We start from the raw sequence: 17836 nt of genomic DNA on the forward strand, positions 1-17836 counted from the left end.
AGCAATTCTTTTCTGCTTTATTTTAAGCCAAGCTTTTTTTTAGTGCTTGCTGCTTTTTTCCTCTCTGAAAACAACCTGTTTCAGATGAGCTCAGGATGTGAAGATGGAAAACAATCTTGCTGATGCAAATGTATGAAGTTCAGTGTTTAATTAAGGCTGTAATATTAGTCTGTGTTTTTAACATAGTGTTTTTAAATAACTGTATTGGAAAATAGATGTATATGTATGTATGTGTATACTTCAGTACAGGAAGGAAGTATTGTATATTCTACCCTGATTAAAAGGGATTAAAAGACCACAGTTCCACAGAATATTTAGGGAACTAGAAGCAGGACTTTTGGTTAAGTAGGATTGTCCTTTAATGTCAACCTTGGGTGTTGGTTTGCATATATATAAACACAACCTCCTTGTTTCTACACCCATTGAAGCTCCCCACACCATACAAGAGCATGTTGTAGTTCTATAATTACAGACTGTAGTCCATCTGTTTCTCTGCATACCTTCCTGTTCTTCATGGTCAGGACCACCACATCACTCTACGGACTGCAGTGATGCTGATATGGTGTGTTTTAGTGTGTGTTGAGCTGGTATGAGTGGATCAGGCACAGCAGTGCTGCGGGAGTTTTTGGTACTAATGTTAAGGCTGATCGGTATATATATATATATATATATATATATATATATATATATATATATATATATATATATATATATGTTCAGGGTGAGTTAAAGTTTTAAAAGAGATACAGAAGGTGCTACTGACACCACTCTTTGAGCAGCGTGGTTAGCTGAGGGGTGCTAGATAAGAACTTGAGCTAGCATACCAGTGAGAAGAAGGCACAGAGGTGTATGAGCTGCAATGCTACAACAGTACTTATTTTTAACTCAGCTTGCAGTACTGCACGTTTTGTGGTGCATACTTAGTTACATCATGTTGGTTAGACTGGGGTGTCCTTGGGACTTTTAGGACTTATAACATATTGGTCTTATTCCTTTTAAAATATACATTTTACTATAAAATGTATTTTTGTTTTGAGTAAAATCTGAAATAATATAATATTATATTATATTATAATATTGTAATTGTAGCATTTGTGACAGAATTCACATTAGCTTGCTAATGTTAGCTCAAGTGACTATGGCCAGTCATGTTTGTTTCAGCTCAGTTTCTTGAGGGCCATTAGCTATTGCATAATATTACTTGGAATTAATTAATCACTTAATCTTAGATTAGACTTAAGTAATCGATTCTTTGCTACAAATGATAATTAACAGCTAACTAAAGTTGACTAATTAAAAACATGTAAAAAAAAAAAAAAAAAAAAAAAAAAAAAGAGGATTTCATAGTTCAAACTAGTTCAAATCGAAAGAGGCTTAACTGCAAGCTATTTGCCCTGCTGGAAAATCCAGCTCAAGGCCAGCTTTAGTTGGTAACTTGTTTCAGGTGGTCAAAGCTCACTTTGATGGTTGGGGTGGTTAAAAAGCTGATCATCCAGGTAAAAACACACCCTGTTCTGGTAAACCAGCTGTTTAAGCTGCTTAGACAACTCTTGCCCTGCATAGTGTATGCTTGATGGACTAGCTGGTCTATCAACATGACTAACTTGACCAAGAGTTTGGTTACCCAGCTTACCCAGATTTATCATGCTAGACCAGCTAAACCATCATACTCAAACATTCTCAAAAACATTCTCCATGCTGAACAAGGGCTATGCTACATGACCAACTTGACCAGCTGGCCAGGCTGATTTGTTTTCATCAGGGAATTCAGTTATTAATCTTTGTTTTCTGAATATAATAATAATAGTAATAATAAGACGAAGAAGAAGAAGAAGAAGAATAGATCCAGAATCCAGATATGGAGATGGTTGCAGTTGTAGTTTAAGGGGTTAACTTTCATTTAGCATGGATGAATAGGCTATAGTGTGACAAATATAGCAATGATATGTGTATTATTCGTATATATGAGTATATATGGTAGGGTCTATTGACTGGATTTGTTGTGGACCATACTTGTGTGTCCCTGTATGCCTGATTCTCTTATTTAATTTGTTTTTGTTCTCTGTGTGTGAGCTAGGCATCACTCACTAGCACTATTAGTCCTTTGCTGCACATTTGGCCTATGATTTAAAATTAAAAGGAAATTAAATCAGAATATGTTCCAACTATGAAATCGCTGCTGGAGATCATCCTCGGGTGAATAAATGGTACCCACTGTTGTGGAAACACATTCTTTACACAGAAAAAACAAGCGCTAGGCAGATGGATTTCACAATATCAAAATAAAAACTACTGTTGTTACTAGGCAACCATGTTGTTATTAACATTTTCAATCATATTTTTTATGCTTGCTTCAAAATCCTGTTAAGGCAAATAAATGTGAACTGTGTTAATACATGATCACTTTCCAGTACTTCAGTACTCATCACTCATCAGATCCCAGTCTCAGTTTCAACAGAATCTGAAGCCAAGATCCTTATTAGAAATCAGTCTGTCAGAAAGTGCAAAGGAAGGGGCAAGTGGGATAAATAACGTTGGAAACCTTGCCAAAAAGTTCTTTAGCCTATTGCAACATCAGAAGAGAAGCAGTTATTACTCCAGTTCTAATCTAACTCTGAATAAATAATAATAATAAAAACATTTTCATTTAATTACACCATTAAAAAATGCTTCATCTTAGTATGTCAATATCCTAATACAGTGTTTCCCAACATCCCTGGTTCTGGAAATTCCTTTGCCCCTAAAGCAAAACAAATGTATTCAATAACTCGCTTCATACTCAAAGGCTGTTCAAAATGCTTTACATAAAAAAGGGTAAAACATAATATTATATACATTTGAGGATTATAACATTTACATATACCAGCTATTCTCACTCCGTTTCCAGCTTTCTGAGTGAAGATCACATTAAGTTTACTTAACTAACTAGATTTGAATAATACAAGGAAACTTATAGGACTGTGGTTAGCAATCCTGCTTCAGGAGATCTATCTTCCCAGCAGATGTCAGCTCCAATCCTGATTACTCTGCCTGATCCAGGTATTGCTTTTTGAATGAAGTGTGTTAGATAAGGGTTGAACGTGAAAAAGGTAGACATCCAGGAAAACCAAAAATGTCTAAGTGCACTTTTACATTAGTAAAAGTGGTGCAAAACCGGTCCAATGTTATCTGTGTGGCAGAGAGAACAAACACTGTGTGGCAAAAAACTGACATTTTAAATTCCGATTTGGACCACTTTCATATGTGGTATTGAAATCTGATACACGGCAATGCAACTCTGAATAGTCCGATCAGAATTCATGCGATTTTTACTGTCATACTGTACAATCTGTACTGTGATTTAAGCTTTAAATGTGCTCAATTAGTAGGACTTTAGTATATCTCTCTCTCTCTCTCTCCTGCCCTCTCTCCCCCCTCACATTGCTCCTGCTTCTTTTCTCTCAAGATCAAGACAATGGCATTACAGTTTTGCTAAGTCCTCCCAATCAGGTCCAGATTTGATGTAACATGATGGGTTGGCATTTGCAAGACTGCAGACCTTGTATTTGCATCCAACTCAAACAGAGAGGAAGCCCAGAGGGGTTTAATGGGTTAAAGAGATCAGAGCTGAGACTGTGGAAGGATCTTCTACTTAACCTTGGAGCAAAGAGCTTGAGACTGGGGAAACGAGCCAAGTGGACAGTAAGTCTAGAAGAAGTGTAGCCTTCTGCTAGTTAATGCAGGAGCCCACAAATGAAGTGTCTCAAAAGAAGACAGGTGTCAAGACAGGCCTGGAGAAGATGAAGTCCAAGGGAAGTGTTGAAGTAGCAGGATAGGAATTTTAGCATTGCTAAAGTGTTCCTAACTGTGGATCTGACATGCAAATGACATTTTATGAATAACCTATATTGCCTTCAATTGCCTTTTATCTATTTTCACATTTTGAATATTGGAGTGATCTACCAAGAGTATTTACCAGCCATTTTCAGGCAAGATCATTGGATATTTCTGAGCCAATATCAAGATTTTAATAAAGATAAATTTAACATTTAGTATAGCATTAGTTTTAAGGCTCCTTTAAAAAAAAAGGAAAACTGTACTTTAATAAATTCTACATTCATTTAGATGGTAGTATATTGGAAACACAACCATCACTCCAGAGAGCACGGTTTACTACTTCACAGCACTAAAGCTTTATGCCCTACTTTAGTTGGGCATAAAGTGGCTATAGTTCAACCTAAAAAAATATTCAACTCAAATAAATCAAACCATGCAAAGCAAATGTTTAGTTTCAACTATTCTGTCTCTCTCTGAGCCACACTTTACCGAGGGGCTCTTTCCAGGGCTGGGCTTACCTGAGCAACACTTTCCTTGAAGGGGGCTTTCCCCATGCTGCGCTAACCCTGGCGGTGCTTTTTTTCAGATGTTGCTTGTCCGTGGTGCTTGCCTGAGCATTGCATTCCCCGGCAGTGGCACGTTCCTGAGCCTGGTTTGCGTTGTGCTTTCCCAAAGCAGCTCTTTTTTTTCAGGCAGTGCTTGCCTGAGCAGCGCTTTCCCCAAGATTGGTTTGCGTAGCAACTCGATTTTCTGATAACATCTGCCCCCTGCCACTTTTTTACTCTGTTTTTCTGAATCAATCATGTGCTTCCTGGAGCGATTCTAGTGAGATGAATTTTTGAGGCCTAAATATAATGAGATGAGACATACGTAACAGTTCTAGGGTTTTGGAACTGCTTCCTTTTGCAGCTCTCTTTTCTTTATGCGGGATTTTCTTTTGAAGGAGGACACAACAATGTTTGAGGTTCAAAAAAGGTCCCTTTAAATATCTGACTTTACAGCACTAATGCATCACAGAATGGTTCTATATCTGATCTTACACTCACTGACACAAGCAAGAGCACGTAATAGATTTAATAGCTATAATTAGGTATTTTTGTTGTCTCTGGCCAAACCAAGGGCACATGAGCAGTTTCCTGGTTCTTTGGCTTTTAGAAGCCCTTTAATTCTCTCTGCATTCCCTGCGCAGTGCTGTTGTTGCTGTTGTTGCTTTTTAAAATACATTTTGCATCTCTTTCGTGGCTTGTGGGTTTATTCCCCAAGGATTTTGGCTGTTTAAGATTTGGTCGCACTGATGAGGTTCTCTCGGTTTCACATCCTATCCTTCCTATCAATCATGCCTCCTTTCAATTACAGGCAATGTAGACATTTGTTAGAGCATTCCTGCAGGAATTGTTCATGTACTCATTCCAATACATTCTGGGTATAATTGACCAGATAGACCAGTCCAAGTTGCCAAAAGAACTTTTATTGGATCTTTCTCCACCATGAACTGTTCTAAACCACAGTGAATGACACGATTCTCATGACCCCACTCCCCCTACCCTATCTTTATTAGGCCCTACATGCTTCTTCTTCTCTACACCCATTGCTTTGATGAATGTTGTTTTGACAGGAACCAGCTAACCATGCTGTAGAAACCCTTTGGCCTGGTGTGGTATTCTTGCCAATTACTCCAATGGTCTACACACAGCCTTACTCGCACATTCTTACACACTTTTCAAACACCAGCAGGGCAGTAATGGAGATTGAGACAGGCTTTCTTTTGCTCTGCTCCCCAGCTGACTCTTGGTCTTCATGAAGCATGGGTTACAGAGCGTGTCTGACAAGTTGCAACGATTAAACCTCCTGTACTCAGTCGAGGAGAACCCACACACAGGAGTGAAATGGCTTTGGTGTCAATCATTCGAAGAGCTAGTTACATGCTGGACAAAGGGAAGAACAAAGACCCTTTTCCAGGTGTGGTGGATGCTCTATAGTTTTGAGGCACTGATTGTTTGGCTACTATTTATCAAGCAGATGACCTTTTAAAATAATCATGCTTTATTTTCTGGTCATGGCAAAGGGTTTTGGAAAGAACGTTCATTTTATGGACTTTTCACACCAGTGCCTCTTTACTGTGGTGGTTAGCCTTACAAATACTCAGAAAGTTAAATCAATCTAAATGAAGGTTTCTCCCTGTCACTGTGGTGGCCAATGATTCATCCGAATCCAACAAAATTCTGGAAGACGAAATCTTCCGTTTAGATATTTATGGTGGAGGTTTTTGACATTTATAAGAGTGACTTAATAAGGCCCCAAAATATGCCATGATGTAAGTTCATTAAAAGCTTTTTACACAGCAATTGGACTTAATTTTAAAGTGCAAGTTTTATGTCGGAAACACGTTTTTGTTCCGCTTTGTCATTATTCTATGAATATAATGCAATAAAACAGCAAGACCTGAAATACTTCCATTGTGACCCATTTAGAGGCCACTTGGAGCTCTAATGTAGCTCAGCAGAGCGAGACTAAAAGCTGTCTGATCCGGCTAGCTGAGGTTGTTTTTTTCCTGTGGGTTCATGTTGTTGTTGTTATTCTTTACCACCAGAGCCAAGAACCGATACCATGTCAAAACAAGCTGCTTCAACTTCCGACCAAGCATGGAGCCTTTTCCATTCAGATGCATCCGGATTGCATTTGTTTTCCATGCCGGAATGCTGCAGAGCAAGATATCCAAGACAGAACAGGGAACACACTGGAGATCACTTTCTTTCATTTGCCCATTCCTTTGTTCCAGTTTGTCTTCCTCCACTGACCTTTTTGACTCTTGATTCAGGAGTGTGAAGATAAGCATGTTCTAGCATGCATTGGTCAGGGCTACTTTCACTATGACCAGTTCAACCATGTCTTACTTAATAGTTTCTGTTAAGGACTTGCTGGTCCCTAACCAGTACACAGGGATGACCCCTACTCACAGATGGGTCATCATCATGAGACAATCTGGTGTGGTCATGCATTACTGAGCATGCTTCGTGGCTTCATGCAAGAAGCAGGTGATTAGATAAAGGATTAATAGGTGAAGAATCTAGCTCTGAATGGGCCCCTGTGCAGCTGTGCAGTAAAATAGTCAGTATGTGTGCCAGGCATGTAGCCATTTATCAGTGATTACTGGCCTGGAGGTGCTGGCATGCTGATGTCAAATTATTGGCAATGCTTTGACTTTCCACTCTGCAGATGAGGGGGGGATTCCTCTTCTGTTTTCTAACATCCAACATTAAATTATATTACCAATCTATTCTTTCCATTTTCAGTGTGCTTCCCTGTTTGTGTGTATACCGTTTTGTGTTTGACTATGTATGACTCAAGTAAGACTGTTTTTTTACAGTATGTTCTATTTAAAAATGGTTCAGTTAAAAAAAAGTTATTTACACAATTTTCTACTTGCTTCACTTACATTGACAATTTTCCACTTACTGCACTTTCACTTACAATTTTCCACTTATCCAATTTTCCACAGACTTTCCACTTACTCAATCAGCCTAGACATGTTTGATGTCTGATTTTGCTTTTTAGTTTAGCATTAGTGCTAGAAAGGGTAACCTTGCTAACAGCTACTGGAAATCAGTAGTACTTTTCTTCAATAGCTGTTCATCTTAAAACATTTTTATATGTTGAACACATATGTCTACATATAAAAACAGCAGAAACCATGACTGTAATCAAGAGTTCATATGCCTGCATTACATGCCTGCACAAGAAGGGGAGTTGGAATTCACCACATTTCCTGTTACACAGTGAAGTTTTGCTCATTTTTAAAGATCACAGTATGTAATATGGCACCCTATGAAGATCTGAATACAGTTTGAGTGGGTAGAGAAGTGTGTGGTCATTTATTCACAGAAAAGCTGTTTGTGACTATTGACTACCAGTGTTTGTTAGCAACATTAGCATTGTACCCAGTGAATGACTAAAGAAGGACAACAGAATACTTCAGAGAAGGCTGAAGCTGTGTGAGCGCAGGCAAAAATACAGAGAGTGGTACACAACATGCTAAACAACTGGGCAGTTTAGCACTAGTCCTTATTCAGGTCAGTGTCCGCTCCCTCAGCAATAAACTGTGCTATATTAAACTTACAGTGGAACTGTGTTCTCGGGAATGATGGTGCTCCATCCAGTAATCCAGAAGGAGTTGGAAATGAGGTAGAGTGATAAGTATACAGCATCCTGACTAACACTTTTGTTGCTAAATGCAATTAAATCCTCACACAATTGTCCATAATCTAGTAGAAAGCCTTCCCTGGACAGTAGAGACAGTTACTCTACCAAAGTCAGGAATAACGTTTTTAATATCCTCAATTTCAGAAGAAACAATGAATGAGCAGGTGTCCTAATACTTTTGTCCATATGGTGTATTATACAAATCCATATTAAACCCCCAGTAGATTCAGTCTATAATCAGAATCTCAATGTTAGGGGTGATTATTCAACTGAAAGAGTATCACATAAAAAGGTAGAGTCTACAACACAAAGGCAGGACGTCCAGGCTGCCACAGGCTACAAGGTACAGTACCAGCTCTCAGTCAAAATGTTAGTGATGATGCCTCACTACCAGATGGACTTCTTTGCAAGATTTGAAGCTTGCAACACTGAGGCATCAACACAGGCAGTGTCGCTAACTAGCAAAGAAGTGCTCTTCTTCTCACCAGAGGATGTAAGGAAGACCCTCCAAACAAACCAATGCTTTGTTATGCCCCAGGCTGACCAGCGTAATATTGGTGGCCACAAACCTACTGACCTTTTCATGGAATGACTCTCAGCCTGCTGCACTTATTACTCTTTTTATGGAGAGCTTCAAAAGGTTCAGCGTGGCTTACATAAAGTCTACAAGCTTGTTCACAACCAATCCTCTACAAATCACTGCCAGCACTCTAACGGATCATTTGAGGAAGAAAACCTACACGAGGATGCTCTTTGATTTCAGCTTCATCTTCCACAGACCTTTAAGCTTAGTACACTTGGGATGCGTATCAGATGCTTTAAGGTCACTACCATCACTGGAGCCCCTCAGGACCATGTGCTCCTGCGCTGTCTCTTCTTCAAGGACTGTGTGGCCATTTATCAACACCAGCACTGTCATTAAGTTCACTGATGACACTGCTCTTGTGGGGCTGAGATCAGTGACCTTTCCCTGAATGTTGACACAACCAAGAGCATGCTCTTTTTTACAGTGTTAGATTTGCATGGAGAGTCTGCAGACTTATATTCTAGAGAACTGTGCCTGTACATCCTCAAATAGACTCCAGATACAAACACAGCAGTTGAGTGTAATTGCAAAATATGCGCCAGACAAGTTTTCGCTGCAGGGGCCTCACTCTTTAGACTTTTTTATGTTTTTGTTCTCTAAACTCACCCGACTTGGCTTGTGAAGGAATTTCAAATGAACTAAACAGTTGAAACAAAGGTGTCGGAATCGGGAAAATTGATGTGTGTAGGGTCCCAGTTCTGTTTATGTGATTTGAATCATATTGGATCTGGTTTTCTGGGTTCAATGGGGTCACCAATACCTGTGCTGCAATCTGTCCTACAACACAAAAATGAGCTCTTTGTTTCACAATAGCCAATACACAGATTAGCAATTGAACCACCTGCCTAAAATTATGTAGGCCTCCTCATGCTGTCATAACAACTCTAACCCATCAAGGCAAGGACTTCACAACACCTGTGGTATCTGGCACCAAGTCGTAAGCCAGATATCCTTCAAGTCTTGTATGTTGTGAGGTGGTGCCTTTATGGATCACATCAGACCCTGTCAGTAATTTACCAGTGAACCACTTTTAGTAGGTACTAACCACTGCATAAAGAACACCCCACAAGACATTTTGGAGATGTGCTGATCCAATTGTCTATCCATTATAATTTGACTCTACATTTGCTCTTTTTTCTTGTTTCCAACACAACTGCCTGTCAACCTTCTGCCTAATATGTACATCCCACCCCATTGACAGGTGCCACTGTAACGAGATCAATGATATTCACATAATCTATTAGTGTTGTAATATCATGGGCAGTTAGCAAGTTTTTAAATATACTGTGACAAAAGGTGGCAAAGCAAAATACGAGACACTTAACTGGCACTAAAGAAAGGACGAGCTCTGTGTGTGTGTGTCTGAAACCATCTGTGGGTCCACTACTATGTGGCCAAAAGCAGGTTTTTGCCAGAAGGAGGAGTTCCTCACAGTGCAGCTGTGCCACCCCGTAATTACAGAGGCTGTGTGTGTGTGTGTGCTGGGTAACTTGGTTGGTTTTGAGAGTAGATGTTTGTGAGAGACTTGATGGGAAAGATTGCTGTCTCTGAGAGAAGGAGACAGAAAGAAATGTGAAATACACTTTTCTAAAGTAAGTTAAAAACAAGACAGCAACATTGCTTTTAGAAACTTCAATAAAAGCTAAGGCTGCAATGCAGGATTCTCCTCTAGTTGTGCTTTTATTTCCACATTCTGACAGCACCTGACAAAGAACAGAACATATGACTAAAGCTAGTACACTTACAAAAACATTCAATAGAGTTCCAGAAAAGGTTTTTTTTTACTTTATCACACACCACATTACTAAATATAAGTTCTTAGCATCACCTGCCTAATACTGGGATCTGACACCAAGACAGTAGCAACAGATCCCTGACATTCTGTAAGTTGCTCTGTAAGAGATGGGGCCTCCATAAGCATAAGTGTATCTTAGGGCACTTTTGCACTTTTTAACCTGGTTAAATCGGTTAGTTTTTTGGAGGTGTGAATACAGTAATCACACTGGCTCCCATAGTCAGGTGTTAACCTGTTCTGTTGCCCAGATAATTACTACAGCTATGATGGGTCTGACCAATAAGCAGAGAAAACATTCTCACATGATTTGCTGTGAAGCATTTTGGTGTGCTTGAATTTTTTCCTGTGTAAAAACAAACCAAACCAAGGAGAAAATCTGATCAGTTTCTCCACCTGATCAGAGCAAACTAACTATAGGTGTGAAAATGTCCTTAGATGGCCATGACCCTGTCACTTGTTCACCAGTTGCCCTTTCATCACCTTCAAGAACTGAGTAGTGCTCAGTAGTACTTATGTAAGGGTGATTAGTGTGTATACTGTAGATCCATGATGTGATCCATTATGATTCTTGGCCTGGTCAATTGGTATTTTGGTGTTTTAGCTTTTCTTTGATGTATAAATAGTAAGTATGTGACTTTGGTTGGCTCAGATGTCGTTTTACAAGCATGTTTACAACCCTGTTATTTTGTTTTAAATGAATCATGCTGATTTTCTTTTTACAGAGAACACAGAAAAAAGGCAATTAGCTCTGCATGTACTGGCTGGTTTATGGCACTGGTGATGCTCACATATTATAACGTATTTTTAACACTGTAACAAAAACACTGTAATTATTCTCAGGTCTTCCTGGATAGTGTGGCAGTCCTCTCATTGTGTCCTCTCAGTGTAATGTGCTGTTACTAAGCTGAAGAGATTGTAGCTGGGTTAGATTTTAGTGCTGCTCCCAGTGCTTTCCCCTCTGTTGTGTGTTTAGCTCCAGTTTGGTTAGTCCAGCTCAGGTAGTCTTTATTTTTGAGGAAGTGGATATTGGAGAGAAGGGATGGTAGAAACTAGCATCGGCCAGCATTACCTTGTAGCCCAGCGTTGGATCCCTGTTTGCTTCCCCTGTCTTTTGCTTCATCCCCATTGGCACAGGAAAAGCTGCGGTCATGACTCCTGGTTGACATTTCAACCAGTATTCCCATAACTAGCCTGAGTCTGGATGTGCTGCCTTCAAGTGTCAACAACACCATATTCTCCCATTGGCACTGCATTTTACCATGTTGCCAGCTTTGACTAGTTGGACATGTACATACAATGAGTCAAGACTATTATGAAACTTAAACTATATATTTTTAAATTGGGCCTATATTACACCAAAAAGTGTACTACTGATGAGTGAAAGAACCGTCAAAGACGAAACCTAGATCATGAAGCATCTGTGTGTGTGAGTCACTTGTTGTGTCTCTATATGTGTCTTTTAAAGCATTTTTGTGATTTGCATTGGTCCGCTCATTCAGTAAAGTCCTCTGTCTCATCACCTCTGTCTCATAGTCAGTCAATGACTCATATCCACACTCTAAACGTCTGCAGTCGGCTTGCTCTGCACTGGGTGCTGTCTGTGTGCTCGCATCACCGGGCCATAAACAGCCACAATCACACCCTCTTTTACCCTGCAGGCCCACTCCCAAGAGGCCCAGCCGCTCTGACATCACTGTGGTGAAAGCAGGTGTGTGTGTGTGGTCAGTGACTTGGTATGGATGGAAGACTCAGGGGTTGCAGGGTGCCTCTTGGATTCGTTTGATGGGTCCCAGAGATACTGCAGATGTTTGTGCAAATTAAGATAATAAACCACTTGGGGCCAATTGCAACAGTGACTTTCCCATGGTTAAGGGGATTTGGGCCCCAGAAGTGTAGTATCAGCCTCTTGGAAATATTAATACTTTTATTAAACATAAGGTGCCAAATTGAACTTTATTTGGAGTAATGTCACAGAAAAAACAGTTTTCTGATGTATGGATGAGAAAGGTTCGCAAAATTGTTTTGCAAAATAGGGTAAAAAACTTAGTATGTTACAGAAACATCTCTGCTATTAAGTCATTCTTCGAAGCGGGTGCCATTTCCATGTTGCAATGTAAAACAATTTAATCAAATGTCCTCCTAATTTGGTACAGCCAATTAACCCACCCATTCATAGCTCCCTCTAGCACTTGCAGTGCTCCCAACACTAGAAGGGTAAGGACTTCAAACGTCTCCTCCAATACATGCAAAGCCAATCCCCAGCTTCCCTGACCCAGCTAATAGACACCTGTGCCAGAGGGGAGAGAGCGTCATATACCCACACAGAGAGAGAGCATGGTCAATTGTGCTCTCTCGGACTCCAGCAGCTGAAGGCAAATCGGTATGGCTTAGAAGTCACAACCCCTGGGCCACAGTAGTAGCGCATTAGACCTAAGACCTAATAGTGTCAACATTTTAATAAAAAACTGTTTTTCTCATGTATTTTTGTGTCAGTGGGTGGCTTGGTTGAGCTTGACGGACCATGTTTAACACGGAAAACAACAAATAAATTTTTGTACCTGACTGCTCCTAAAGCATCAGTACATTATTTAGACAAAACAAGATGATGTGATAGGGTGGTTAAAGGTTTTTATGTGTAATAAATATAATAGTTTGTTAATACATACATCTGTAAATGGCAATGAATTAATGAATTAAATATATAATGTTAACAAGAAACTTAATTAGCTCTAACCCCCTGACACTCCAAGGCTTATTACACAGTAAAGTGTAGTATTCCGTGACTACAGAGACTTCTGTACAAACTGGTGGGGCTATTCTTTGGTAATAGAAGATTGTAATAACACTTTCAGCCTGCCAGAGGGACATAGGCTTTTTAAGTGGTTAAACTTTAGAAACACACTTTGGCAGATTTTTTTGTGCTTAATGCATCTCATCAAACATTGTGGATGCTAACAGCACCCGTAACTGTGAACGACTATTGCATTTCTCTCCCTCTCGCTGGCTTCCCTTTTCTTTATCCCATTCTTCTACTTTTTGATACATACTGTAGACTTCACACTTGTCATTAAGCAATCTGTCTCAGACTGAAGTAATTGAATGAATGAAAAAATGAATTTTGCGCCTCATTGAGAAAGAAAACATGGTGTCAGTGAAAATAAAGACATTTTCTCATCGTTCTTTAGTTGTGCTTTCTAATTATACATGCTCTGTCATAAAATGTCCTCTAAACGTAGGTTGGAGTTACAGAGAGTGTGCGTGTGCATGTCTGTATGAGGTTATGTTCTGGTGTGCTGGTGGTTTTGTGACGATAACTGAGCATTCTCTGAGAGAAATATGTAATTACTTTGTAAGCTTTTTGTTCTTTGGAGAGAAGACATTTATGAGGCGACTGTCTGCTGTCTTTTTCTCGGACACCAGCAAGTTTGGCAGTAGAATGCGGGGAAATCTAAATTCATTTGTCTGTCTAAGATACAGTAACAATGGAAATTGCAGTCCCCAGACATTAATAAAGCAGTATAAGGCATACTGAGGTCATTTAAAGATGACATTTTACCTAGGAGTGAATAAATAACCTTGCAAATAGAGAGACTTTATTATTCTCTAATATATATTATAAGTGTCTTTGAGGGGAATGTTTTAATGTTTGTGTGTGGGTTATTTTACATAACTTTACCTTTGTATGTTATATTTATTTTTTTCTTTTATTCTTATTATTATTAAGATCAAGCTGATGAATAGCAAGAGATCAAAGCTTTTTGGCTATCTATAATTGTAGATGGCACTGTGATTTGATATGTTTTTTATTCCTTAATTATGTATTTTTGATTAATTTATTTATTTGATGACTTTTTTGTGTCTGATATCCAGACAGGGATTAAGCCAGGTTTTGCACAGCATTCTGAATGGAAACTCTCCATTAAAAAATAAAATGTCTGGGACTAGGCTAAATCCTTGTCTAGAAAATTGACCCTTTAAGTATAAGTTGTTCTATTTGTTCTATTAGAAAATAATAAGCATATTTTTTGTTTCTTTTTTTCCAGCAAATTCTCCGGAACTCGCGTGGCAACTCCACAAAAGTTATCTTCTTGATCACGGACGGCTACTCCAATGGTGGTGACCCCCGGCCAGTGGCTGCAGCACTACGCCACAGTGGAGTGGAGATATTCACGCTCGGCATCTGGCAGGGCAACATCCGAGAACTACATGACATGGCATCAGCCCCTAAAGACCAGCACTGCTACCTCGTACACAACTTCACTGAGTTTGAGGCCCTGGCCCGAAGAGCTCTTCATGAAGGTAAGAGACCAAAACCTAAAACTAAAATTAGCAGTTCATAATAAGCCACCAGACTGATTAGGAACACACAGTCTATGACATTACGCAATGTTATTGGCCCTATAATGCAGCCTTGGAGTACCCCGTTCTGCATGTGTTAGTGTTTTCCTGCTCTACCGCACCTGATCCAACTAATCAGATACTTTACAAGCCCATCCTGAGTGGATGTGTTAGAGCAGAAAACCACTAAATTGTGCAGGACCTTAAGTTTGATCATTTTCTGGTCTGCTTTACTGCTCTTGGTCTTGAACGAAATGTTAAATGTTTTTCTTTTTCCTAACACTAATCCCAGCGTTACAGAAAAGTTTTCAAGGATGAATCATAATGTTGTTGTTTCCTACATGTGCTGAACCTCGAGGCGTAGGCCAGCATTTCTTTCCCAGTTTAGTCTTGATTGTAGACCCACCAGCCAAGTAAACACAATTGATCAAATGTGCATTAGATGCATTATCCAACTACAGCCAACCGTGAAGGAGATGAAAGAAGGAGCCACTAAGGATCCAGTGTTCTTCATAAGGCCGCTCCATGGCATTAGGAGTTATTCTCCCGCTGTGATATTCTGTCTCCAGGACTGCACAGGATCTGCCAGCAGCTTGGCTCGAGTGTCTATGTTAACATCTGGAGTTCAATCCGCCTTTTGTTTGCTTTGCGTTTTATAGAGACAAATACGCTCCTGCCAGCACTTTGGATTTTATTGTTCTTATTTAGCTATGTTTCACACACAAACACTCTCTCTCTCTCTCTCTCTCTCTCTCTCTCTCTCTCTATCTCTCTCTCTCACACACACACACACACACACTCATCCAGAGCAGGTTGTGTAGATTGCAGAGCTGCCAGGTTTGATGGGCAGGATGGGTTTTGAGCTGAGCTTAAGCTTCTGCCAGTAAAAACTCAAGCATTCATGTCCTCCTTCTTTTGTTGTCTCCTTCATTTGCTCTCAGTATCAAAATATACATCATTTGCCAAGTATAAGATCTAGAAGGATTTTTTTGGTGTGGATGGGAACATAAAGCTTTAATTAAAATAAGGAGACAACCCATATAAAATACACAACACAAGCATAACATACCTAACAGGTAACTTTAATGATGTGCGGTGGTAATGGCCATTGATAAGTACTTGGCTCCCCGTTCAAAGTGTCAGTATTAGAGTATCACAATCTGGGTATTTGTTTGGTTTTTGTCATATATGTGAGTTCATATGTGTCATTCATTTATACTTTTCTACTCCATAATACGAGGGCCCAAATCACCTTGCAAATGTGACCTTTATCATGTATCATACTATATATTGTTTTCATAGTATAATATTTATTTTATAATATTTAATACATGAGGAATATATTGCTCACTGCTGAAAGCATTTAGACTTTTTATTCATAATGTTACTCTTGAAGAAATCTGCATTTATTTTTTGGGGTGCATGCTGTACACGCCTAATCCACCAGAAAACATGTATCTGATTGTATTTTTTTATGTAATTTATGTCATTGTACATAAATAATTGTAAATATTTTATAAATCATAATTTACATGATTTAATCATGATTAAATTATCATGTATTATTTCTTTAATGTATCATATAATATTATGTTTATTTAGATATCATTTAATAAATATTTAAGGCAATTAATTATTATTAAAATGAGGTCTCAAAAACACATATATGTATCAAATATGATAGTGTTGTATTCAGCTTGAGCGTAAAGCACAGTAAGTTAGTAAAATAGTGAGCTGCAATGGTAACACTAAGGCTCCCGTGTAAACCTAATCTGACAGTACTGACACTGTCACAGAGTCAAGGGGATTTATAACCAAGTATTAGAGAAGCAATGATGCATGTGATTATATTTTTCCAGGACCTTCATTAGTGTAAAAGTTTGTACATGTAAAAGTAAAGCATCATATTACAGCTTCACCATTTGGAAGCTTTAGCTGCCTTTTGCTTTGTGTGGTCTTATGATAAAAGCCTCAGTAGGATCTTGTAAAATACAGCATCTCTCTCTCTCTCTCTCTCTCTCTCTCTCTTCTCTCTCAGACTTGCCTACAGGCAGTTACATTCAGGAGCACATGTCTCACTGCTCATCTCTGTGTGTGGAAGGAAGAGACTGTTGTGACCTGATGGCCAGCTGTAAGTGCGGCACACACACAGGCCAGTATGACTGTGTGTGTGAGAAAGGACATTATGGCAAGGGCCTGCAGCACGAGTGCACAGGTGAGCACACACCCCAACATACACACCCACTTGCAAAAAAAAAACAAAAAAAAAACTTTGTGAACATTGTAATAGTCTTATGCAAACCTTTGGCCACCCCAATTAAATGACACATTGTCTTGATCTTCTAAGTGTAAATAACTCAAATAAATCATCTGGGGGAACAATCATAAATAAATAGACATAAAAATGTACATATTGGGAGAACAAAACATATCATATTTAATGTGCCATTGCTTTTGCACACGCCACTTGTATTTTATTAAATACACAGCATTTAAGCTGTAGAATGAGCAAAACTGTGTCTCTGTAAATAAACAATACATAATCTGATCGGGATGGACAAATTGTGCTTAAGACTGTAAGGACTGTACATTTTATATTTTATTCTGTATTTAAATGTTTTACAGTAGTAGCCATTGTTTTTCTCCCTATTTGTGGAAATCCAACCAATCTCTGATTTTCTTGGCACGAGCAGAGACCATAATATGCTGAAAACAAATGGCGATTATTTGTGCTACATGTTAAAAACAATATCAATACTAGTCTCAATGCACACAAAGAGAGCTGGATCTTCTCATTTATTCTACATCACTCTCTTGCTCTCTTCGTATTTCGTGCTCTTTCTTTCAGCTGTGTTCTTTTTTTTTCCATCCACACCCTCTTATTATTCTCTTTCACTCCCCCTGTCTGTTGAATCGGAGGCACTAATGTGTTAACAGTCTGTTGTGACTCACTCTGTTGCTCTTTATTTTAAACAGATACTATCTATAAAACAGCCGGTCTCACACGTAATGAATCAAAGATAACGCTAAATTGTCTGATAAATGACTATTTTTACTCGCATACGTCGTCCACTAAAAGTGTTTTTACAGTAATTGTGGAG

At 39.0% G+C, this 17836-nt stretch overlaps 1 protein-coding gene across 3 annotated transcripts in view; it reads left to right on the plus strand.

Annotated features, from left to right (window-relative positions):
- Positions 1-17836, plus strand: part of svep1 (sushi, von Willebrand factor type A, EGF and pentraxin domain containing 1) — a 116565-nt gene that overhangs the window by 12335 nt on the left and 86394 nt on the right. For all 3 annotated transcript variants that reach the window (XM_072687511.1, XM_072687509.1, XM_072687508.1), the window contains exons 2-3: positions 14441-14696; positions 16774-16950. In XM_072687511.1, the coding sequence (XP_072543612.1) occupies positions 14441-14696; positions 16774-16950 (433 nt within the window). The remainder of the gene's footprint in view (positions 1-14440; positions 14697-16773; positions 16951-17836) is intronic.

This window comes from Salminus brasiliensis, chromosome 9 (genome assembly GCF_030463535.1).
Source record: "Salminus brasiliensis chromosome 9, fSalBra1.hap2, whole genome shotgun sequence".
Taxonomy (NCBI): Eukaryota; Metazoa; Chordata; class Actinopteri; order Characiformes; family Bryconidae; genus Salminus; species Salminus brasiliensis.